The 25,928-nt window shown below is 54.4% G+C and overlaps 1 protein-coding gene across 1 annotated transcript; it reads right to left on the bottom strand.

Moving 5' to 3' along the window:
- Positions 1-518: 518 nt before the first annotated feature.
- LOC142490697 (uncharacterized) lies at positions 519-25,525 on the bottom strand. The gene is made up of 5 exons (XM_075593115.1): positions 23,648-25,525; positions 21,623-23,071; positions 16,308-17,157; positions 14,406-15,374; positions 519-574 (listed from the first exon to the last, which is right to left on the bottom strand). The coding sequence occupies exons 1-5, from the start codon at positions 25,511-25,513 to the stop codon at positions 519-521; spliced, it is 5,190 nt and encodes a 1,729-aa protein (XP_075449230.1). The 5' UTR covers positions 25,514-25,525.
- Positions 25,526-25,928: the final 403 nt, after the last annotated feature.

The raw sequence follows: 25,928 nt of genomic DNA, 5'->3' as shown, positions 1-25,928 counted from the left end.
ACTTACAGCTGTGGGCCTAGCAGGCTTGCTTTGAAGCTTGCATAGGCAAGTGACCCAGCTCATAGGTGTCAAAACATTTGGTTCTGGTATGCATAACATTTGTTCCTTAATGCATTACAAAGGCAGGCAGAAACAATAGCATCCTGCCTGTACATTTTAACTGCAACAGAAAGGCACTTTATCAAAAATATATGTTTCCCTACACCAAAAATCAGGGTGCTGGCTCACTCCGTTCCTAAATTAGCAGTCTTAATGGAACGGCTCCTGTTATTCAGCACTGCAGGTAGAGACAAGCCTGCCAAAAGGGGAACAGCAAACATATGGGGGACAATGGTACAGGGGAACAGCATATAATATTAATCCCTTCATCCCCAATACGAAATAGGGGTAACCAGCCGAGCCCACTGCCTTTATTAATGCGCTGATTACCCCCATTTTCACCACAGTTGTCACGGCAACCAACTTTCTAGCAGGCTGGAGAATTGGGAAGTGTCTAAATGTATCCATTCCCACCTGCACTACGAGTGAAGCTGCAGAGAAAGCTTACATCGAAATAGAGGGCTAGCAGGCAGAGCTGCAAAAAGGGGGGAGGAAACTGGGGGAAACAGAAATAGACCCTTCGCCCTCCCTGCCCTTCGCCCTCCGCAATCCCCCTCCTTGCCCTTCGCCCTCCGCAATACCCAAAACAACCACCCCCCGCCCTTCCACGCCCGCCCCTTGCCCCCTGCCCTTCGCCCCCCTGCCCTTCCACTCCATGCCCCCTGCCCTTCCACGCCCCCCGCCCCTGCAAGCCCGGGCAACGCTGGGTATATCAGCTAGTATATATATATATATATATATATATAAAAACAAAAAGGGACAGCGCGGGCTCCATAGTGTAAAGGGTTTCAGGTTTTAATATAACAAGCTAAAATCAGGTCACACAACAATTCAGTAAAATATGTGCATTGGTTGTAACCCTCAGTCCTCCGTTGTGCGTGTTCCGGGAACTTGTGTGTCTCCTTCTGCTTCACAGCCGGGTATCTCCAGTTTTGTGCGTCCACACACAGGTCCCCTGGCTACAGCAATATCATTCCTCCAAGTTCCACAGCTCCCCTCTGTAGTTACAAAGCACTATACAGCAGGCTCTGTGATTGTGTCTGCAACTTCCTCCAATGTGTTTATACTCTGTGCTGCATGGTCCCCTCCCTTCCCAATCTTTTGTTTTGTTTATATATATATATATATATATATATATATATATATATATATATATATATGGCCAGGACTCCCTCTGGGTTACCCCCGCTGTGGCTGGGGAGAGTGCGGCTAGGCAGGGAGGAGCCGGGAGAGTTGTGGGCAGTCAGAATGGCGAGGGTGTCGCCGCAGGTCCACGGCGGCTCCCTTCGCAGGGCGCCGCCATCTTGATAATAGCCGCGCATGCGTAGTATGGCTGAGGCAGCGGCGGCCATTACAGAAGCTCGCGCATGCGCATTAGAGAGTACAGAGGGGCGGCCATTACAGCATAGGCTCTACATGGGACTACAGCCCCCAGCAGCCTCTATGGCTGTGATCAAGTGATGAGCGAACAGCTAATAGGGCTGCCAGGATCACAGCCAGCTAGGGAGTACAGTAGTAAAGTTTGGCGCGAAGCAGAGTCACGCCTGTCGGAGCTGGGAGACAGAGGGGTAACGTAGTGTCTCAGGAGCCTGTGCCCCTGAGACTAGGCCTAGAGTTCCCCTTCAGGCTCCAGCTAGGCCCCGACCCCCAATAGGTTGTATGTACGCTAGGGAAGGCCCCATGAGACGGGGACACTTTCCCCATTAGTTGTATAGTGTCAGGGACACAGCACGACGCCGTGCAGTATTTGCGGCCTATGGTCTGGGACCAGCCCACCACCGCAAGTAGAGACTATCAAAGGTGGGACACTCCAACGGGAGTCTACCCCACACAGAGGCGGACACCATCGCGGACGACGACTACGTGGGACCTGCCTGATCCCTTTCATCAGTTGCCAGTACCCGGGTTCCGGAGCACTCGGCAGGTATCGCATTCCAACAAGTGTACCAACAATACACACAATTTCTGTGGGTAGCGCTACCGCTCTCTGGGGTGGGTTGTGGCTTCTGTAGACACTGAGTGGTTAGGTGCCCAAGGCACCTCAGTACACTGGGGGAAACCTGACCAGGGAGTGGACAAGGTGGTTGGACAGTGGGGCACCATGTGGGGTAAAGGCCACGTGAGGCATATATATACCATTACATTTTAAGTTACGGTGGGTGAAAAAGGCAACAAAAAACCTCCACCGTTAGCATATAGCCAATCTCACATTGGCCCCTCTGTGCATAATCTGCCCCCAGTTACATGTCTGTGTAGTGTGGTGCACCTGCTGGCTCACAGGACTCCTGAGTCTCCCGCTTGATGTTGTTGGGGATTTCACCATGACAGGCGTCTGAGGTAGTGTGCTGAGTTCTACTCACGATTGGTACAGCGCCTCCATCCCTCCCAGATCCCCACGATAGCAGGGAGGAGTTTCTGGAAGAGAACTCCTAGGTGCACCTTCTTCCTAAGTAACTCCATTCAAAGGCAAGAAGGGTCTCTTTCTCATGGGCATCTTTATTAGCACGTTACATGGCAGACTGCCCATCACAGCGGCCGACACTTAGCCGCACATTCTCATGTTGTCCATCCCCAGGAAGGTTCCTCCTGCTCTCTAATCAAGTTGTCTTCCCACCTCTCCCCTAAGGGAGACCACCAGCTGTGCCAGAGCCCTGAACACAGTGTGTAATCAGCTTGTCACTTTGCCACGTACCTCTTTGACAGACTTGAATTGCTGCAGACACTAGACTCAACCTCCTTCTCACTGAATGAACCCAGCATAACACACTAACTTTAGGAAGTGCTGTGCAATATATAGGCTCCAGAAAGACCCACCTCTGTGTCACTAACAGTGGACACAAAGCATGCTGTCACTTCCTTTGCTACATATGACACATCACAGGGTTTGAGGGCAAACCTCCATGATAACTACTGGCAACCCTGCCTTCTTACCAGGGATTACTGCCAGATAGAGAGAGATATGTACACCAATTTTACACACACACACACACACACACACACACACACACACACACACACACACACACACACACACACACACACACACACACACACACACAATCAAAAAATAAATAGATGATACCGTTCTGTGGCTAACGAAATGCTTTTATTTGTGCGAGCTTTCGAGATACACTGATCTCTTCTTCCGGCGATGTTACAATGAATGAAGCAAGCAAAGGGTATACTTAAAAACAGTATCTCTTGGAATGTTATCAGTGCTTGTCCTTCCCCCGGTGTGTATATATATACAGTCTTTCCCTGGCCTTACACAGCGCGCCATCCGTGGGCGTGTCGGGTGCAGGTCTGGGGGCGGGCCAGTGACGTCACGGAGCTGGTTCGCCCTCATTGGGCTAACGGCTCACGTGACCGGCTCTGTGCTCCGGCAAGCGCCAAATCTGAAGACTCGTGAGATACACGGTTCCGCAAGCGTGCGTGAGCCCCTGCTAAAGCCGCTCTCATTGCGGCTGCAGGGGCTCAGTGCCGAGCAGCAGCGCGCCTCAGCATGGGTCAGCGCATAAGCGCTGACCATGCCCGAGGCCTTAGACAGGTCTGCAACCCTGCCTTTCACCATTATCACCAAGCACACATCACTTCCACTGCAGCAAGGGATTCTGGGAAATGACATGCAAATGAGCACACAGTGCAACCTTTTGCTTCAAAACCATTCCATATATTAAAACCAAACTCTATATATATATATATATATATATATGTAGCCAGGTCCCCCTCGCGCACTCGCCCCCTCCCTTGTCCCCCCCCCTCGCGCACTCGCCTCCTCCTTCACCGTTGCGAGCGCGCGGTGTTGCTGTGCGGCCGGTTGCTAGGGAAGCGGGTCGGGCGGTTGCCGGGGACGCGAGCGGCGAGCAGGCCGGTTGCCGGGACGCGATCGGGCCGTCGCTAAGGCCGCGATCGCGTTGCCACCGGCCCGGCGGCTAGCGGAGCAGGGCGCCGCCATGACAGTTAGCTCGCGCATGCGCAGGATACCAGCTAGCGCGGGAGGCCCCTGATAGCTCGCGCATGCGCGAGGATAGACGGCCAGCCCCCAGGGTGCATAGGGGCAGAGACACCTGACGCCAGGGAGCCAATAGGGCTGAGGGATTTGCCCGGGAAAGGAGAGATACTTTTCGCGGGGTTTTGCAGTGACACAGGCAGTCAGGATCCGGACCAGCTAGGGGTAAGAGGTGGATGCAGGGGTCAGTGACCCTCTGCATTAGGCCAGCAGCCCCCAGGCCCCCAGTTAGGTCCTGAGCCACTTAATAGCTTATGGAGTATAGGGACAGGCCCTAGATAGGGACACTGACCCATTTATTGGTAACTTAGTCAGGGACACAGTGCTAAAGCCGTGCGGCCCTGCGAGGTGGGTTCTGGGCTCAGAACACTATCAAAGACCCTGGGACTAAGGTGATATTATCCGCGCTGGAATTCACCCAACGCGGTGTGGAGGACAACGTCGGATCGGGCGGAACTCCGGTGATATCGCGGTACCCGTGGCTGGAGCCCGGGCAGGTAACCTGCAACTCACGTGCACCAACCAGGCCTATCACCAGACATAGTGGCTGCGCAGTCACACATACATATGCAGACATTGGTATATGATTTTGGGAGTGCAAGACATTTGGGTGGGGGTTACAGGACACAGGGTGGGGTCACTCTGCGGGAGGTTAGCGTCCGCCGTGACGCCTAGAGGTGGTAGCGTCCGCCGTGATGCCTAGAGGTGGTAGCGTCCGCCGTGACGCCTAGAGGTGGTAGCGTCCGCCGTGACGCCTAGAATGGTTAGCGTCCGCCGTGGCGCATGTGTTGAGATGTAATGTGATAAGTTGCTGCATGTAGTAAAGTTAATAGTTATATAGAGCTGTCTGTGTGGTCATTGTGTATTGTCCTGCGAGGAACTACTTCCCCTCTGGTGGGAGCCATCGCAGGTGGAGGCGCTGCATCATTAGTATTGTAATACATTGCCCCAGGTTCCCTTAGCGGATGCTCAGCCTTCTGTGAGCCAACAGGTCTTGCACCACGCACCCCCTTGGTAACATTGCATGTTCCCTCCACGCACGCGGTATATGCGATTGGGTGGGGTGATATGACCGTTACATTTGGAGGCGCTGCTGAGATCTTAGACCTGGGGTGCCCTATTCTAAACCGAATCACCAAAAATCAGCATCATGGTAATTCCCTCACGTCAAGAGGTCCACGCGTGGGCCACCACCGTCCGTGAACCACCTAGACATGTGGTTGCAGTAGGGAACGTCCCGGCGTTAGTACCTGAAACTGACATCCGGAACTCACTGAGCAAACTCTTAGGCGCAGATAGAATATGGTACAGTGGCAGGGTGTTCGACTCTACTTATCACTTGAGTGCACTACTATTCACCGTATGCCGGGACATAGGCCCTGAAGCGGCCCCGAATATTCTAATAGCCCCCGAGTGCCCGCCAGAAGGATACCCCCTTATATACTCGGACTTGCCAGTAATACGGGAAATGTTCTCGCTCAGAGCCCCTCCTCAAGATCCCGACGAACCGTCCACCAGTACCTGGATGCCACTTACCCCCGTGTCCAGTACCCCAAACCGGGTTGACCGTCCCCAACCCAAAGTCTCCTTTACCCCAAGCGGCCTCCCGGACGCCAGTAGTTGGGCTGACAGTCCTCCCTCTCCACCCGACACCGTACCCCGCGAGGTAAACTCTCGGCCTATCGGAGAGAGAGCAACGAACGAAGGTTCCATAATGGGGGTGACGCTACCCCAATTCGTAGAAGCCCTCACTGTGGCATCCCAGTCTCAAAGTTATAGGAAGCTTAAGGCCTTCTCTGGAGTACTTCCAATACCCCAGGGGGAAGAAGGAATAGACCTGTGGAGGGAGAATGCAGTAAAAGTAGTAGAGGAGTGGTCGTGCACTGACACTGTAAAGCGGCAGCGTATTATGGAATGCCTCAGACCCCCTGCGTCTACTATGTTGACCATCCACAGGGACCAACACCCAGAGTTGACAGCGTTGGAAATGGTGGCGTTCCTGTTGGAGGCGTACGGACTAGCAGAAGACGAAGGAGCGCTCTGGACGAAGTACTTCCGTCTTTATCAGAAGGAAGGAGAGGACCTGTCGGCTTTCATCCACCGCCTACAGCTGGTCCTCGGGGTCCTACTCAATCGTAAGCTGGTCTCCGCATCGGGGATGGATGAAGCTCTCCATAAACAGTATCTGCGGGGATCAAGCCCCACTCACCCCATAGCCAACATGCTCCGCAGCAAGATAATGGACGGGGGCCCCTACAAGTTCACCGAGTTGCTGCGGCAAGTGAAACTACAGGAGGCTCATGTTATGCTACACTTCACCGCTACACCTAAGAGCTCCTCTGCCTCCAAAGGAAAGGGCTCTACGGAAAAGAAGGAAGAGTCTACTGCCTTGTCCAAAGGGTACAAACCACGACCCCCCGACCGACCACCTTCCCCATCCACGAGTCGCCCGGAAAGCCGCCCAGTGGTATGCTATAACTGCGGCAAGAAGGGCCACGTAATCCGTAATTGCCCAGAAAAGGAAGTTCACCCTGAGGAACACCCTTCCGATAGAGGAAAATCAGCCCGATCTATGGTCTGCAGTGTACCAATGGCAGAAGCTGACCTCGAACTCACTCATTCTGGAACTGGAACCCCGGATGCCCCTTCTGACGCCGGCCCCAGTGATGACGCCCCATCCGGTGAAGCTTGCAGTCAAGTGGGCCCTGCGGCCATCGTGCCCGTGGTACTAGAAGGGATATACGCCTCGGCCCTATTGGACACAGGGTCACAAGTAACCATAATATATCGCAGGTTTTATGATCAGCACCTTCAACACTGCCCACTAAGGCCGGCCGAACATATGAAGGTTAGGGGGTTAAGTAATGAAGACTACCCCATCGATGGGATTGTAAAGGTCCAACTGGACATACTCCAACTGAACACCGGCAAGAAGCACCCCATGCATGTAGCGGCCATGGTATGCCCGGAGCCCCAAGACCATTGCAAGTACCCAATCATCTTGGGAACCAATGCAGACATAGTGCAAGCTATAATCCGAGCCTACTTGAGAGAGACCAACGAGTTGCCGCTGGCCGATTCGCTCCTAGACCCCATCTTACGAGAAGAATGCCACCGGGTGTATGCATTGGAGCGTCATGGGGACCTCTACAATCGTCAACGAGGACTGACGACCATATTACCAGGGGGAGTGCAAAAGATGGCCGTCTGGTGTTGTTATCCCGACCGAGACCAGAACGACCAACTGTTCTCGCTGGAGAGTGAGCCTGAAGAAGAAGAGGTTCAGCGAGGGTATAGAATACTACCCGAAGTGAGGGAATGGACGGCTAAGATCCCTATTCGAACCCACGTATATGTGCAGAATCTCTCCCCCTTTCCGATGGAGTTTGATGTCGACCAGAAGTTGGGATGCATATATCCGGTCAGCCCGGTGGGAGCCACACCTCAGGTGAAGGCGGCGGCCGCGCACGAGCGGATAGTCGATCTGGACTTCAACTTCGGCGAATCGACCCTGTCCACAGAGTGGAAAAAACGGTTGACCACCCAGCTGATGCAACGACGACATGTGTTCTCCACGAGCGAGATGGATGTGGGGTGCAGCCGCAGTGCCCAACATACCATTCGGATGAGTGATGCCACCCCGTTCCGGGAACGTTCTCGTCGCCTTGCCCCTCGGGATGTGGACGATGTGAGGAACGCCATCCAAGACATGGAAACCGCTGGGATTGTGACGGAATCACGAGGACCTTATGCGTCGCCCATAGTGGTGGTGCGGAAAAAGAACGGGTCCGTACGACTGTGTATCGACTATCGGACACTGAACAACCGCACGATCCCGGATCAATACAACCTTCCGCGCATTGAAGAGATCCTGAATGCGCTGAATGGGAGTCACTGGTTTAGCGTGCTGGACCTCCGATCAGGGTACTATCAGGTGCCCATGACGGCGGAAGACCAGGAGAAAACGGCTTTCGTCTGCCCCCTGGGATTCTATCAATTCACCCGTATGCCCCAAGGTATATGTGGGGCGCCTGCTACGTTCCAAAGGTTGATGGAAAAGACAATCGGGGACATGATTCCCCGGGAGTGCCTGGTGTACCTGGACGACATCATCGTCTTCGGAAGGACTCTGGAAGAGCACGAAGAGCGGTTGTTTAAGGTGATCGATCGTCTGGGAAACGAAGGGTTGAAATTGTCCCTAGACAAGTGCCGATTTTGCCATACCTCGGTGACCTACGTGGGGCACATCGTGTCCGCCAAAGGGATCGCCACTGACCCTGCCTAGGTAGAGGCCGTGGTGAACTGGCCTCGCCCAGAGAACGTCACAGAGCTGCGATCCTTCCTGGGGTTCTGTGGGTATTATCGCCGCTTCGTGGAAGGGTACTCGAGCAAGGCTAAACCCTTGAACAATCTGTTGAAGATATACCCTTCCGAGACCGGGAAGAAGGCTGTACCAGCCCGCCAACCGTTTGGTGACAAATGGACCTCTGAGTGTGAGCAGGCCTTCCTGAAGCTGAAGAAGTGTCTGACCGAAGCGCCTGTACTTGCTTATGCGGATCCCGAACAGCCTTACGTCCTGCATGTGGATGCTAGTCTAAATGGACTAGGCGCCGTCCTGCACCAGAAGCACCCGGAGGGCCTGCGGCCGGTAGCTTACATCAGCCGAAGCTTGACACCCAGTGAGCAGAGATACCCCGTCCACAAGTTGGAGTTTCTGGCTCTCAAGTGGGCGATCACCGAGAAGCTCCACGATTACTTGTACGGTGTCACCTTCGAGGTAAGGACGGATAACAACCCCCTCACGTACATCAATACGTCGGCCAAACTAGATGCAGCAGGCCACCGATGGCAGGCCGCCCTCAGTAACTACAGCTTCTCCTTGAAGTATAAGCCGGGGCCATTGAATATTGGGGCGGACGCCCTCTCCCGAAGACCAGGACTACTCGCTACCCCCGATGATGAGGAATGGGAAGAACTTCCCGGCCCCGGAGTGCGGGCTATGTGTAAAACTGCAGCCATAGTTAATGACCAAGTGGCCTTCTCCGAGTTACGAGTGATCGACTCTTTGGGATGCCAGTCGCAGGCTGTCCCCGCCGCCTACTGCGACCCAAAAGGGATGCACCTCACGCACGACAAGGTGTTCCGGTGGAAAGATCTGGTAGACTACCAAATTCGAGATCCGGTCACTAGCATCATCCGGCACGCCGTTGAAAAAAGGAACCCAGCCCTTCTGAAACGTGCGCCCAATGACTTGGTGGCCTTACTCATGCGAGAATGGGACAAATTTGAAGTGGACAACTGCTTGCTCTATCGGGTGGTGCAATATCATAATCACCCGGATAGGAGACAACTAGTCCTACCCAAGAACTTACAATACCTGGTGTTGAAGTCCCTACACGATGAACACGGGCACCTAGGTGTAGAGAAGACTTTTGGGCTAGTCCGAGACCGGTTTTTCTGGCCCAAGATGAGGGAAGCGGTGGAACAACACTGCCGCCGTTGTTCCCGGTGCATTCAACGCAAGACGTTGCCTACCAGAGCAGCTCCCATGGCCCATCTTAAGAGTTCTGGTCCGATGGACTTGGTGTGTATGGACTTTTTATGTATCGAACCTGATAGCCGAGGCATCGGTAACGTGCTGGTCATCACGGACCATTACACCCGATATGCACAGGCCTTCCCCACAAAAGACCAGAAGGCTATCACGGTCGCGAAAGTTCTATGGGAAAAGTTCTTCGTGCATTACGGTCTTCCAAACCGACTTCACTCCGACCAAGGGCGAGATTTTGAGAGTACTCTGATCCGAGAATTACTTAAAATGCTGAACGTCGCCAAGTCCCGGACGACTCCGTACCACCCCGAAGGAGATGCTTTGCCTGAACGATTCATCAGGACCCTGTTGGACATGCTTGGAACTCTGAAGGGAACGCAGAAAGCAGAATGGAGTCGTCACGTGGAAACGTTGGTACACGCGTACAACTGTACTCGCCATGAGTCCACTGGGTTCTCCCCGTACTTCCTCATGTTTGGGCGGGAGGCAAGACTCCCCGTAGATGTGCGTCTTCGAGTCTCAACGGATGGGATACACAATGCTACCCATTTCCAGTATGTGCAAAGGCTAAAGGACAGTTTGCAGCAAGCTTACCAACAGGCTGAGAAGTCTACAGCTAAACTGAATGCTGGCAATAAGAGACGATACGACAATAAAGTCAAATATCGAGAGTTACGTCCTGGGGACGCTGTGTTACTTCGTAATTTGGGAGTCCCCGGAAAACATAAACTGGCAGACCGATGGAGAGATGGCGTATATGAGGTAGAGTCACAGATGCCCGGCCTCCCGGTCTATCGCATCAAAGACACAGACGGCCGGGTAAAGGTGTGGCATCGTAATCACCTTCTCCCTATTCCCCAAGTGGGAGGCGAAGAAGAAGAAATACAGGCCACACCGCTCAACGGTGAGTCCGATCTATCAGAGGTGGGTCAAGAGACTGTAAATAACGAGACCCACTCTGAAACTCCTGAAGACCCTATGGAGGGACCCTCTCAAAGGGACTATTCCACAGAAGGGGCATCTCCCGGAGGAGCTACGGGTAAAGGGCCCCGTAGGCCAACGCCTACTAAGGTGGCACCAACAGGCCAGCCTTTGGATCCACAGAGCCCGTGCTTTGTGCCTAACAGAGACTGTTCAGAGACATTTCTCCCCTCAAGGGACGAGGCTGAGCCTCAGGACTGTACTTATTACACCCCAGAGGGAGTTGCTGAAGAACAACTCCGTAGGAGCCAAAGGGCCAGGTACCCTCCAACTCGGGTAACCTATGATCAAATGGGGGCACCCCAGTATGAGGCTCAGCAGTGGTCTCGGAGCAAAATCCAATCCGTGATTGTGATGCTCACAGAATTGTGTAACCTTGTTTAAAGTTGATGCAATGTGCTAAGTTGTATTCGTACCAGATGCATTTTTATTATATAACGGTTGTGTATAGTAGTAAGTTATGTGGTCCAAGCGGGGACGTTGGAGTTTCACCAGGGGGAGGATGTAGCCAGGTCCCCCTCGCGCACTCGCCCCCTCCCTTGTCCCCCCCCCTCGCGCACTCGCCTCCTCCTTCACCGTTGCGAGCGCGCGGTGTTGCTGTGCGGCCGGTTGCTAGGGAAGCGGGTCGGGCGGTTGCCGGGGACGCGAGCGGCGAGCAGGCCGGTTGCTGGGGACGCGATCGGGCCGTCGCTAAGGCCGCGATCGCGTTGCCACCGGCCCGGCGGCTAGCGGAGCAGGGCGCCGCCATGACAGTTAGCTTGCGCATGCGCAGGATACCAGCTAGCGCGGGAGGCCCCTGATAGCTCGCGCATGCGCGAGGATAGACGGCCAGCCCCCAGGGTGCATAGGGGCAGAGACACCTGACGCCAGGGAGCCAATAGGGCTGAGGGATTTGCCCGGGAAAGGAGAGATACTTTTCGCGGGGTTTTGCAGTGACACAGGCAGTCAGGATCCGGACCAGCTAGGGGTAAGAGGTGGATGCAGGGGTCAGTGACCCTCTGCATTAGGCCAGCAGCCCCCAGGCCCCCAGTTAGGTCCTGAGCCACTTAATAGCTTGTGGAGTATAGGGACAGGCCCTAGATAGGGACACTGACCCATTTATTGGTAACTTAGTCAGGGACACAGTGCTAAAGCCGTGCGGCCCTGCGAGGTGGGTTCTGGGCTCAGAACACTATCAAAGACCCTGGGACTAAGGTGATATTATCCGCGCTGGAATTCACCCAACGCGGTGTGGAGGACAACGTCGGATCGGGCGGAACTCCGGTGATATCGCGGTACCCGTGGCTGGAGCCCGGGCAGGTAACCTGCAACTCACGTGCACCAACCAGGCCTATCACCAGACATAGTGGCTGCGCAGTCACACATACATATGCAGACATTGGTATATGATTTTGGGAGTGCAAGACATTTGGGTGGGGGTTACTGGACACAGGGTGGGGTCACTCTGCGGGAGGTTAGCGTCCGCCGTGACGCCTAGAGGTGGTAGCGTCCGCCGTGACGCCTAGAGGTGGTAGCGTCCGCCGTGACGCCTAGAGGTGGTAGCGTCCGCCGTGACGCCTAGAGTGGTTAGCGTCCGCCGTGGCGCATGTGTTGAGATGTAATGTGATAAGTTGCTGCATGTAGTAAAGTTAATAGTTATATAGAGCTGTCTGTGTGGTCATTGTGTATTGTCCTGCGAGGAACTACTTCCCCTCTGGTGGGAGCCATCGCAGGTGGAGGCGCTGCATCATTAGTATTGTAATACATTGCCCCAGGTTCCCTTAGCGGATGCTCAGCCTTCTGTGAGCCAACAGGTATTGCACCACGCACCCCCTTGGTAACATTGCATGTTCCCTCCACGCACGCGGTATATGCGATTGGGTGGGGTGATATGACCGTTACATATATATATATATATATATATATATATATACAGTGTTCGACAAACCTATACATTTGCTCGCCCCGGGCGAGTGGATTTAACCCCCGGGCGAGTAAATATTGGCCCAAGCAGCACACGTTTGGTACTAGGTGGCGAGTAGATTTTTTTGTGTGGCGAGTAGATTTTTTGGTGATTTGTCAACCACTGTATATATATATATATATATATATATATATATATATATATATAGATATGTAACGGTCATATCACCCCACCCAATCGCATATACCGCGTGCGTGGAGGGAACATGCAATGTTACCAAGGGGGTGCGTGGTGCAATACCTGTTGGCTCACAGAAGGCTGAGCATCCGCTAAGGGAACCTGGGGCAATGTATTACAATACTAATGATGCAGCGCCTCCACCTGCGATGGCTCCCACCAGAGGGGAAGTAGTTCCTCGCAGGACAATACACAATGACCACACAGACAGCTCTATATAACTATTAACTTTACTACATGCAGCAACTTATCACATTACATCTCAACACATGCGCCACGGCGGACGCTAACCACTCTAGGCGTCACGGCGGACGCTACCACCTCTAGGCGTCACGGCGGACGCTACCACCTCTAGGCGTCACGGCGGACGCTAACCTCCCGCAGAGTGACCCCACCCTGTGTCCAGTAACCCCCACCCAAATGTCTTGCACTCCCAAAATCATATACCAATTTCTGCATATGTATGTGTGACTGCGCAGCCACTATGTCTGGTGATAGGCCTGGTTGGTGCACGTGAGTTGCAGGTTACCTGCCCGGGCTCCAGCCACGGGTACCGCGATATCACCGGAGTTCCGCCCGATCCGACGTTGTCCTCCACACCGCGTTGGGTGAATTCCAGCGCGGATAATATCACCTTAGTCCCAGGGTCTTTGATAGTGTTCTGAGCCCAGAACCCACCTCGCAGGGCCGCACGGCTTTAGCACTGTGTCCCTGACTAAGCTACCAATAAATGGGTCAGTGTCCCTATCTAGGGCCTGTCCCTATACTCCACAAGCTATTAAGTGGCTCAGGACCTAACTGGGGGCCTGGGGGCTGCTGGCCTAATGCAGAGGGTCACTGACCCCTGCATCCACCTCTTACCCCTAGCTGGTCCGGATCCTGACTGCCTGTGTCACTGCAAAACCCCGCGAAAAGTATCTCTCCTTTCCCGGGCAAATCCCTCAGCCCTATTGGCTCCCTGGCGTCAGGTGTCTCTGCCCCTATGCACCCTGGGGGCTGGCCGTCTATCCTCGAGCATGCGCGAGCTATCAGGGGCCTCCCGCGCTAGCTGGCATCCTGCGCATGCGCGAGCTGTCATGGCGGCGCCCTGCTCCGCTAGCCGCCGGGCCGGTGGCAACGCGATCGCGGCCTTAGCGACGGCCCGATCGCGTCCCCGGCAACCGGCCTGCTCGCCGCTCGCGTCCCCGGCAACCGCCCGACCCGCTTCCCTAGCAACCGGCCGCACAGCAACACCGCGCGCTCGCAACGGTGAAGGAGGAGGCGAGTGCGCGAGGGGGGGGGGACAAGGGAGGGGGCGAGTGCGCGAGGGGGACCTGGCTACATCCTCCCCCTGCTGAAACTCCAACGTCCCCGCTTGGACCACATAACTTACTACTATACACAACCGTTATATAATAAAATGCATCTGGTACGAATACAACTTAGCACATTGCATCAACTTTAAACAAGGTTACACAATTCTGTGAGCATCACAATCACGGATTGGATTTTGCTCCGAGACCACTGCTGAGCCTCATACTGGGGTGCCCCCATTTGATCATAGGTTACCTGAGTTGGAGGGTACCTGGCCCTTTGGCTCCTACGGAGTTGTTCTTCAGCAACTCCCTCTGGGGAGTAATAAGTACAGTCCTGAGGCTCAGCCTCGTCCCTTGAGGGGAGAAATGTCTCTGAACAGTCTCTGTTAGGCACAAAGCACGGGCTCTGTGGATCCAAAGGCTGGCCTGTTGGTGCCACCTTAGTAGGCGTTGGCCTACGGGGCCCTTTACCCGTAGCTCCTCCGGGAGATGCCCCTTCTGTGGAATAGTCCCTTTGAGAGGGTCCCTCCATAGGGTCTTCAGGAGTTTCAGAGTGGGTCTCGTTATTTACAGTCTCTTGACCCACCTCTGATAGATCGGACTCACCGTTGAGCGGTGTGGCCTGTATTTCTTCTTCTTCGCCTCCCACTTGGGGAATAGGGAGAAGGTGATTACGATGCCACACCTTTACCCGGCCGTCTGTGTCTTTGATGCGATAGACCGGGAGGCCGGGCATCTGTGACTCTACCTCATATACGCCATCTCTCCATCGGTCTGCCAGTTTATGTTTTCCGGGGACTCCCAAATTACGAAGTAACACAGCGTCCCCAGGACGTAACTCTCGATATTTGACTTTATTGTCGTATCGTCTCTTATTGCCAGCATTCAGTTTAGCTGTAGACTTCTCAGCCTGTTGGTAAGCTTGCTGCAAACTGTCCTTTAGCCTTTGCACATACTGGAAATGGGTAGCATTGTGTATCCCATCCGTTGAGACTCGAAGACGCACATCTACGGGGAGTCTTGCCTCCCGCCCAAACATGAGGAAGTACGGGGAGAACCCAGTGGACTCATGGCGAGTACAGTTGTACGCGTGTACCAACGTTTCTACGTGACGACTCCATTCTGCTTTCTGCGTTCCCTTCAGAGTTCCAAGCATGTCCAACAGGGTCCTGTTGAATCGTTCAGGCAAAGCATCTCCTTCGGGGTGGTACAGAGTCGTCCGGGACTTGGCGACGTTCAGCATTTTAAGTAATTCTCGGATCAGAGTACTCTCAAAATCTCGCCCTTGGTCGGAGTGAAGTCGGTTTGGAAGACCGTAATGCACGAAGAACTTTTCCCATAGAACTTTCGCGACCGTGATAGCCTTCTGGTCTTTTGTGGGGAAGGCCTGTGCATATCGGGTGTAATGGTCCGTGATGACCAGCACGTTACCGATGCCTCGGCTATCAGGTTCAATACATAAAAAGTCCATACACACCAAGTCCATCGGACCAGAACTCTTAAGATGGGCCATGGGAGCTGCTCTGGTAGGCAACGTCTTGCGTTGAATGCACCGGGAACAACGGCGGCAGTGTTGTTCCACCGCTTCCCTCATCTTGGGCCAGAAGAACCGGTCTCGGACTAGCCCAAAAGTCTTCTCTACACCTAGGTGCCCGTGTTCATCGTGTAGGGACTTCAACACCAGGTATTGTAAATTCTTGGGTAGGACTAGTTGTCTCCTATCCGGGTGATTATGATATTGCACCACCCGATAGAGCAAGCAGTTGTCCACTTCAAATTTGTCCCATTCTCGCATGAGTAAGGCCACCAAGTCATTGGGCGCACGTTTCAGAAGGGCTGGGTTCCTTTTTTCAACGGCGTGCCGGATGATGCTAGTGACCGGATCTCGAATTTGGTAGTCTACCAGATCTTTCCACCGGAACACCTTGTCGTGCGTGAGGTGCATCCCTTTTGGGTCGCAGTAGGCGGCGGGGACAGCCTGCGACTGGCATCCCAAAGAGTCGATCACTCGTAACTCGGAGAAGGCCACTTGGTCATTAACTATGGCTGCAGTTTTACACATAGCCCGCACTCCGGGGCCGGGAAGTTCTTCCTATTCCTCATCATCGGGGGTAGCGAGTAGTCCTGGTCTTCGGGAGAGGGCGTCCGCCCCAATATTCAATGGCCCCGGCTTATACTTCAAGGAGAAGCTGTAGTTACTGAGGGCGGCCTGCCATCGGTGGCCTGCTGCATCTAGTTTGGCCGACGTATTGATGTACGTGAGGGGGTTGTTATCCATCCTTACCTCGAAGGTGACACCGTACAAGTAATCGTGGAGCTTCTCGGTGATCGCCCACTTGAGAGCCAGAAACTCCAACTTGTGGACGGGGTATCTCTGCTCACTGGGTGTCAAGCTTCGGCTGATGTAAGCTACCGGCCGCAGGCCCTCCGGGTGCTTCTGGTGCAGGACGGCGCCTAGTCCATTTAGACTAGCATCCACATGCAGGACGTAAGGCTGTTCGGGATCCGCATAAGCAAGTACAGGCGCTTCGGTCAGACACTTCTTCAGCTTCAGGAAGGCCTGCTCACACTCAGAGGTCCATTTGTCACCAAACGGTTGGCGGGCTGGTACAGCCTTCTTCCCGGTCTCGGAAGGGTATATCTTCAACAGATTGTTCAAGGGTTTAGCCTTGCTCGAGTACCCTTCCACGAAGCGGCGATAATACCCACAGAACCCCAGGAAGGATCGCAGCTCTGTGACGTTCTCTGGGCGAGGCCAGTTCACCACGGCCTCTACCTTGGCAGGGTCGGTGGCGATCCCTTTGGCGGACACGATGTGCCCCACGTAGGTCACCGAGGTATGGCAAAATCGGCACTTGTCTAGGGACAATTTCAACCCTTCGTTTCCCAGACGATCGATCACCTTAAACAACCGCTCTTCGTGCTCTTCCAGAGTCCTTCCGAAGACGATGATGTCGTCCAGGTACACCAGGCACTCCCGGGGAATCATGTCCCCGATTGTCTTTTCCATCAACCTTTGGAACGTAGCAGGCGCCCCACATATACCTTGGGGCATACGGGTGAATTGATAGAATCCCAGGGGGCAGACGAAAGCCATTTTCTCCTGGTCTTCCGCCGTCATGGGCACCTGATAGTACCCTGATCGGAGGTCCAGCACGCTAAACCAGTGACTCCCATTCAGCGCATTCAGGATCTCTTCAATGCGCGGAAGGTTGTATTGATCCGGGATCGTGCGGTTGTTCAGTGTCCGATAGTCGATACACAGTCGTACGGACCCGTTCTTTTTCCGCACCACCACTATGGGCGACGCATAAGGTCCTCGTGATTCCGTCACAATCCCAGCGGTTTCCATGTCTTGGATGGCGTTCCTCACATCGTCCACATCCCGAGGGGCAAGGCGACGAGAACGTTCCCGGAACGGGGTGGCATCACTCATCCGAATGGTATGTTGGGCACTGCGGCTGCACCCCACATCCATCTCGCTCGTGGAGAACACATGTCGTCGTTGCATCAGCTGGGTGGTCAACCGTTTTTTCCACTCTGTGGACAGGGTCGATTCGCCGAAGTTGAAGTCCAGATCGACTATCCGCTCGTGCGCGGCCGCCGCCTTCACCTGAGGTGTGGCTCCCACCGGGCTGACCGGATATATGCATCCCAACTTCTGGTCGACATCAAACTCCATCGGAAAGGGGGAGAGATTCTGCACATATACGTGGGTTCGAATAGGGATCTTAGCCGTCCATTCCCTCACTTCGGGTAGTATTCTATACCCTCGCTGAACCTCTTCTTCTTCAGGCTCACTCTCCAGCGAGAACAGTTGGTCGTTCTGGTCTCGGTCGGGATAACAACACCAGACGGCCATCTTTTGCACTCCCCCTGGTAATATGGTCGTCAGTCCTCGTTGACGATTGTAGAGGTCCCCATGACGCTCCAATGCATACACCCGGTGGCATTCTTCTCGTAAGATGGGGTCTAGGAGCGAATCGGCCAGCGGCAACTCGTTGGTCTCTCTCAAGTAGGCTCGGATTATAGCTTGCACTATGTCTGCATTGGTTCCCAAGATGATTGGGTACTTGCAATGGTCTTGGGGCTCCGGGCATACCATGGCCGCTACCTGCATGGGGTGCTTCTTGCCGGTGTTCAGTTGGAGTATGTCCAGTTGGACCTTTACAATCCCATCGATGGGGTAGTCTTCATTACTTAACCCCCTAACCTTCATATGTTTGGCCGGCCTTAGTGGGCAGTGTTGAAGGTGCTGATCATAAAACCTGCGATATATTATGGTTACTTGTGACCCTGTGTCCAATAGGGCCGAGGCGTATATCCCTTCTAGTACCACGGGCACGATGGCCGCAGGGCCCACTTGACTGCAAGCTTCACCGGATGGGGCGTCATCACTGGGGCCGGCGTCAGAAGGGGCATCCGGGGTTCCAGTTCCAGAATGAGTGAGTTCGAGGTCAGCTTCTGCCATTGGTACACTGCAGACCATAGATCGGGCTGATTTTCCTCTATCGGAAGGGTGTTCCTCAGGGTGAACTTCCTTTTCTGGGCAATTACGGATTACGTGGCCCTTCTTGCCGCAGTTATAGCATACCACTGGGCGGCTTTCCGGGCGACTCGTGGATGGGGAAGGTGGTCGGTCGGGGGGTCGTGGTTTGTACCCTTTGGACAAGGCAGTAGACTCTTCCTTCTTTTCCGTAGAGCCCTTTCCTTTGGAGGCAGAGGAGCTCTTAGGTGTAGCGGTGGAGTGTAGCATAACATGAGCCTCCTGTAGTTTCACTTGCCGCAGCAACTCGGTGAACTTGTAGGGGCCCCCGTCCATTATCTTGCTGCGGAGCATGTTGGCTATGGGGTGAGTGGGGCTTGATCCCCGCAGATACTGTTTATGGAGAGCTTCATCCATCCCCGATGCGGAGACCAGCTTACGATTGAGTAGGACCCCGAGGACCAGCTGTAGGCGGTGGATGAAAGCCGACAGGTCCTCTTCTTCCGTCTGATAAAGACGGAAGTACTTCGTCCAGAGCACTCCTTCGTCTTCTGCTAGTCCGTACGCCTCCAACAGGAACGCCACCATTTCCAACGCTGTCAACTCTGGGTGTTGGTCCCTGTGGATGGTCAACATAGTAGACGCAGGGGGTCTGAGGCATTCCATAATACGCTGCCGCTTTACAGTGTCAGTGCACGACCACTCCTCTACTACTTTTACTGCATTCTCCCTCCACAGGTCTATTCCTTCTTCCCCCTGGGGTATTGGAAGTACTCCAGAGAAGGCCTTAAGCTTCCTATAACTTTGAGACTGGGATGCCACAGTGAGGGCTTCTACGAATTGGGGTAGCGTCACCCCCATTATGGAACCGTCGTTCGTTGCTCTCTCTCCGATAGGCCGAGAGTTTACCTCGCGGGGTACGGTGTCGGGTGGAGAGGGAGGACTGTCAGCCCAACTACTGGCGTCCGGGAGGCCGCTTGGGGTAAAGGAGACTTTGGGTTGGGGACGGTCAACCCGGTTTGGGGTACTGGACACGGGGGTAAGTGGCGTCCAGGTACTGGTGGACGCTTCGTCGGGATCTTGAGGAGGGGCTCTGAGCGAGAACATTTCCCGTATTACTGGCAAGTCCGAGTATATAAGGGGGTATCCTTCTGGTGGGCACTCGGGGGCTATTAGAATATTCGGGGCCGCTTCAGGGCCTATGTCCCGGCATACGGTGAATAGTAGTGCACTCAAGTGATAAGTAGAGTCGAACGCCCTGCCACGGTACCATATTCTATCTGCGCCTAAGAGTTTGCTCAGTGAGTTCCGGATGTCAGTTTCAGGTACTAACGCCGGGACGTTCCCTACTGCAACCACATGTCTAGGTGGTTCACGGACGGTGGTGGCCCACGCGTGGACCTCTTGACGTGAGTGAATTACCATGATGCTGATTTTTGGTGATTCGGTTTTGAATAGGGCACCCCAGGTCTAAGCATCTCAGCAGCGCCTCCAAATGTAACGGTCATATCACCCCACCCAATCGCATATACCGCGTGCGTGGAGGGAACATGTAATGTTACCAAGGGGGTGCGTGGTGCAATACCTGTTGGCTCACAGAAGGCTGAGCATCCGCTAAGGGAACCTGGGGCAATGTATTACAATACTAATGATGCAGCGCCTCCACCTGCGATGGCTCCCACCAGAGGGGAAGTAGTTCCTCGCAGGACAATACACAATGACCACACAGACAGCTCTATATAACTATTAACTTTACTACATGCAGCAACTTATCACATTACATCTCAACACATGCGCCACGGCGGACGCTAACCACTCTAGGCGTCACGGCGGACGCTACCACCTCTAGGCGTCACGGCGGACGCTACCACCTCTAGGCGTCACGGCGGACGCTACCACCTCTAGGCGTCACGGCGGACGCTAACACCTCTAGGCGTCATGGCGGACGCTACCACCTCTAGGCGTCACGGCGGACGCTAACCTCCCGCAGAGTGACCCCACCCTGTGTCCAGTAACCCCCACCCAAATGTCTTGCACTCCCAAAATCATATACCAATGTCTGCATATGTATGTGTGACTGCGCAGCCACTATGTCTGGTGATAGGCCTGGTTGGTGCACGTGAGTTGCAGGTTACCTGCCCGGGCTCCAGCCACGGGTACCGCGATATCACCGGAGTTCCGCCCGATCCGACGTTGTCCTCCACACCGCGTTGGGTGAATTCCAGCGCGGATAATATCACCTAGTCCCAGGGTCTTTGATAGTGTTCTGAGCCCAGAACCCACCTCGCAGGGCCGCACGGCTTTAGCACTGTGTCCCTGACTAAGCTACCAATAAATGGGTCAGTGTCCCTATCTAGGGCCTGTCCCTATACTCCACAAGCTATTAAGTGGCTCAGGACCTAACTGGGGGCCTGGGGGCTGCTGGCCTAATGCAGAGGGTCACTGACCCCTGCATCCACCTCTTACCCCTAGCTGGTCCGGATCCTGACTGCCTGTGTCACTGCAAAACCCCGCGAAAAGTATCTCTCCTTTCCCGGGCAAATCCCTCAGCCCTATTGGCTCCCTGGCGTCAGGTGTCTCTGCCCCTATGCACCCTGGGGGCTGGCCGTCTATCCTTGAGCTAACTGTCATGGCGGCGCCCTGCTCCGCTAGCCGCCGGGCCGGTGGCAACGCGATCGCGGCCTTAGCGACGGCCCGATCGCGTCCCCGGCAACCGGCCTGCTCGCCGCTCGCGTCCCCGGCAACCGCCCGACCCGCTTCCCTAGCAACCGGCCGCACAGCAACACCGCGCGCTCGCAACGGTGAAGGAGGAGGCGAGTGCGCGAGGGGGGGGGACAAGGGAGGGGGCGAGTGCGCGAGGGGGACCTGGCTACATCCTCCCCCTGGTGAAACTCCAACGTCCCCGCTTGGACCACATAACTTACTACTATACACAACCGTTATATAATAAAATGCATCTGGTACGAATACAACTTAGCACATTGCATCAACTTTAAACAAGGTTACACAATTCTGTGAGCATCACAATCACGGATTGGATTTTGCTCCGAGACCACTGCTGAGCCTCATACTGGGGTGCCCCCATTTGATCATAGGTTACCCGAGTTGGAGGGTACCTGGCCCTTTGGCTCCTACGGAGTTGTTCTTCAGCAACTCCCTCTGGGGAGTAATAAGTACAGTCCTGAGGCTCAGCCTCGTCCCTTGAGGGGAGAAATGTCTCTGAACAGTCTCTGTTAGGCACAAAGCACGGGCTCTGTGGATCCAAAGGCTGGCCTGTTGGTGCCACCTTAGTAGGCGTTGGCCTACGGGGCCCTTTACCCGTAGCTCCTCCGGGAGATGCCCCTTCTGTGGAATAGTCCCTTTGAGAGGGTCCCTCCATAGGGTCTTCAGGAGTTTCAGAGTGGGTCTCGTTATTTACAGTCTCTTGACCCACCTCTGATAGATCGGACTCACCGTTGAGCGGTGTGGCCTGTATTTCTTCTTCTTCGCCTCCCACTTGGGGAATAGGGAGAAGGTGATTACGATGCCACACCTTTACCCGGCCGTCTGTGTCTTTGATGCGATAGACCGGGAGGCCGGGCATCTGTGACTCTACCTCATATACGCCATCTCTCCATCGGTCTGACAGTTTATGTTTTCCGGGGACTCCCAAATTACGAAGTAACACAGCGTCCCCAGGACGTAACTCTCGATATTTGACTTTATTGTCGTATCGTCTCTTATTGCCAGCATTCAGTTTAGCTGTAGACTTCTCAGCCTGTTGGTAAGCTTGCTGCAAACTGTCCTTTAGCCTTTGCACATACTGGAAATGGGTAGCATTGTGTATCCCATCCGTTGAGACTCGAAGACGCACATCTACGGGGAGTCTTGCCTCCCGCCCAAACATGAGGAAGTACGGGGAGAACCCAGTGGACTCATGGCGAGTACAGTTGTACGCGTGTACCAACGTTTCTACGTGACGACTCCATTCTGCTTTCTGCGTTCCCTTCAGAGTTCCAAGCATGTCCAACAGGGTCCTGTTGAATCGTTCAGGCAAAGCATCTCCTTCGGGGTGGTACGGAGTCGTCAGGGACTTGGCGACGTTCAGCATTTTAAGTAATTCTCGGATCAGAGTACTCTCAAAATCTCGCCCTTGGTCGGAGTGAAGTCGGTTTGGAAGACCGTAATGCACGAAGAACTTTTCCCATAGAACTTTCGCGACCGTGATAGCCTTCTGGTCTTTTGTGGGGAAGGCCTGTGCATATCGGGTGTAATGGTCCGTGATGACCAGCACGTTACCGATGCCTCGGCTATCAGGTTCGATACATAAAAAGTCCATACACACCAAGTCCATCGGACCAGAACTCTTAAGATGGGCCATGGGAGCTGCTCTGGTAGGCAACGTCTTGCGTTGAATGCACCGGGAACAACGGCGGCAGTGTTGTTCCACCGCTTCCCTCATCTTGGGCCAGAAGAACCGGTCTCGGACTAGCCCAAAAGTCTTCTCTACATCTAGGTGCCCGTGTTCATCGTGTAGGGACTTCAACACCAGGTATTGTAAGTTCTTGGGTAGGACTAGTTGTCTCCTATCCGGGTGATTATGATATTGCACCACCCGATAGAGCAAGCAGTTGTCCACTTCAAATTTGTCCCATTCTCGCATGAGTAAGGCCACCAAGTCATTGGGCGCACGTTTCAGAAGGGCTGGGTTCCTTTTTTCAACGGCGTGCCGGATGATGCTAGTGACCGGATCTCGAATTTGGTAGTCTACCAGATCTTTCCACCGGAACACCTTGTCGTGCGTGAGGTGCATCCCTTTTGGGTCGCAGTAGGCGGCGGGGACAGCCTGCGACTGGCATCCCAAAGAGTCGATCACTCGTAACTCGGAGAAGGCCACTTGGTCATTAACTATGGCTGCAGTTTTACACATAGCCCGCACTCCGGGGCCGGGAAGTTCTTCCCATTCCTCATCATCGGGGGTAGCGAGTAGTCCTGGTCTTCGGGAGAGGGCGTCCGCCCCAATATTCAATGGCCCCGGCTTATACTTCAAGGAGAAGCTGTAGTTACTGAGGGCGGCCTGCCATCGGTGGCCTGCTGCATCTAGTTTGGCCGACGTATTGATGTACGTGAGGGGGTTGTTATCCGTCCTTACCTCGAAGGTGACACCGTACAAGTAATCGTGGAGCTTCTCGGTGATCGCCCACTTGAGAGCCAGAAACTCCAACTTGTGGACGGGGTATCTCTGCTCACTGGGTGTCAAGCTTCGGCTGATGTAAGCTACCGGCCGCAGGCCCTCCGGGTGCTTCTGGTGCAGGACGGCGCCTAGTCCATTTAGACTAGCATCCACATGCAGGACGTAAGGCTGTTCGGGATCCGCATAAGCAAGTACAGGCGCTTCGGTCAGACACTTCTTCAGCTTCAGGAAGGCCTGCTCACACTCAGAGGTCCATTTGTCACCAAACGGTTGGCGGGCTGGTACAGCCTTCTTCCCGGTCTCGGAAGGGTATATCTTCAACAGATTGTTCAAGGGTTTAGCCTTGCTCGAGTACCCTTCCACGAAGCGGCGATAATACCCACAGAACCCCAGGAAGGATCGCAGCTCTGTGACGTTCTCTGGGCGAGGCCAGTTCACCACGGCCTCTACCTTGGCAGGGTCGGTGGCGATCCCTTTGGCGGACACGATGTGCCCCACGTAGGTCACCGAGGTATGGCAAAATCGGCACTTGTCTAGGGACAATTTCAACCCTTCGTTTCCCAGATGATCGATCACCTTAAACAACCGCTCTTCGTGCTCTTCCAGAGTCCTTCCGAAGACGATGATGTCGTCCAGGTACACCAGGCACTCCCGGGGAATCATGTCCCCGATTGTCTTTTCCATCAACCTTTGGAACGTAGCAGGCGCCCCACATATACCTTGGGGCATACGGGTGAATTGATAGAATCCCAGGGGGCAGACGAAAGCCGTTTTCTCCTGGTCTTCCGCCGTCATGGGCACCTGATAGTACCCTGATCGGAGGTCCAGCACGCTAAACCAGTGACTCCCATTCAGCGCATTCAGGATCTCTTCAATGCGCGGAAGGTTGTATTGATCCGGGATCGTGCGGTTGTTCAGTGTCCGATAGTCGATACACAGTCGTACGGACCCGTTCTTTTTCCGCACCACCACTATGGGCGACGCATAAGGTCCTCGTGATTCCGTCACAATCCCAGCGGTTTCCATGTCTTGGATGGCGTTCCTCACATCGTCCACATCCCGAGGGGCAAGGCGACGAGAACGTTCCCGGAACGGGGTGGCATCACTCATCCGAATGGTATGTTGGGCACTGCGGCTGCACCCCACATCCATCTCGCTCGTGGAGAACACATGTCGTCGTTGCATCAGCTGGGTGGTCAACCGTTTTTTCCACTCTGTGGACAGGGTCGATTCGCCGAAGTTGAAGTCCAGATCGACTATCCGCTCGTGCGCGGCCGCCGCCTTCACCTGAGGTGTGGCTCCCACCGGGCTGACCGGATATATGCATCCCAACTTCTGGTCGACATCAAACTCCATCGGAAAGGGGGAGAGATTCTGCACATATACGTGGGTTCGAATAGGGATCTTAGCCGTCCATTCCCTCACTTCGGGTAGTATTCTATACCCTCGCTGAACCTCTTCTTCTTCAGGCTCACTCTCCAGCGAGAACAGTTGGTCGTTCTGGTCTCGGTCGGGATAACAACACCAGACGGCCATCTTTTGCACTCCCCCTGGTAATATGGTCGTCAGTCCTCGTTGACGATTGTAGAGGTCCCCATGACGCTCCAATGCATACACCCAGTGGCATTCTTCTCGTAAGATGGGGTCTAGGAGCGAATCGGCCAGCGGCAACTCGTTGGTCTCTCTCAAGTAGGCTCGGATTATAGCTTGCACTATGTCTGCATTGGTTCCCAAGATGATTGGGTACTTGCAATGGTCTTGGGGCTCCGGGCATACCATGGCCGCTACCTGCATGGGGTGCTTCTTGCCGGTAAACAGTTGGAGTATGTCCAGTTGGACCTTTACAATCCCATCGATGGGGTAGTCTTCATTACTTAACCCCCTAACCTTCATATGTTCGGCCGGCCTTAGTGGGCAGTGTTGAAGGTGCTGATCATAAAACCTGCGATATATTATGGTTACTTGTGACCCTGTGTCCAATAGGGCCGAGGCGTATATCCCTTCTAGTACCACGGGCACGATGGCCGCAGGGCCCACTTGACTGCAAGCTTCACCGGATGGGGCGTCATCACTGGGGCCGGCGTCAGAAGGGGCATCCGGGGTTCCAGTTCCAGAATGAGTGAGTTCGAGGTCAGCTTCAGCCATTGGTACACTGCAGACCATAGATCGGGCTGATTTTCCTCTATCGGAAGGG

This window comes from Ascaphus truei, chromosome 3 (genome assembly GCF_040206685.1).
Source record: "Ascaphus truei isolate aAscTru1 chromosome 3, aAscTru1.hap1, whole genome shotgun sequence".
In the NCBI taxonomy this organism is placed as follows: domain Eukaryota; kingdom Metazoa; phylum Chordata; class Amphibia; order Anura; family Ascaphidae; genus Ascaphus; species Ascaphus truei.
This window is presented reverse-complemented; position numbering and strand designations above follow the sequence as displayed.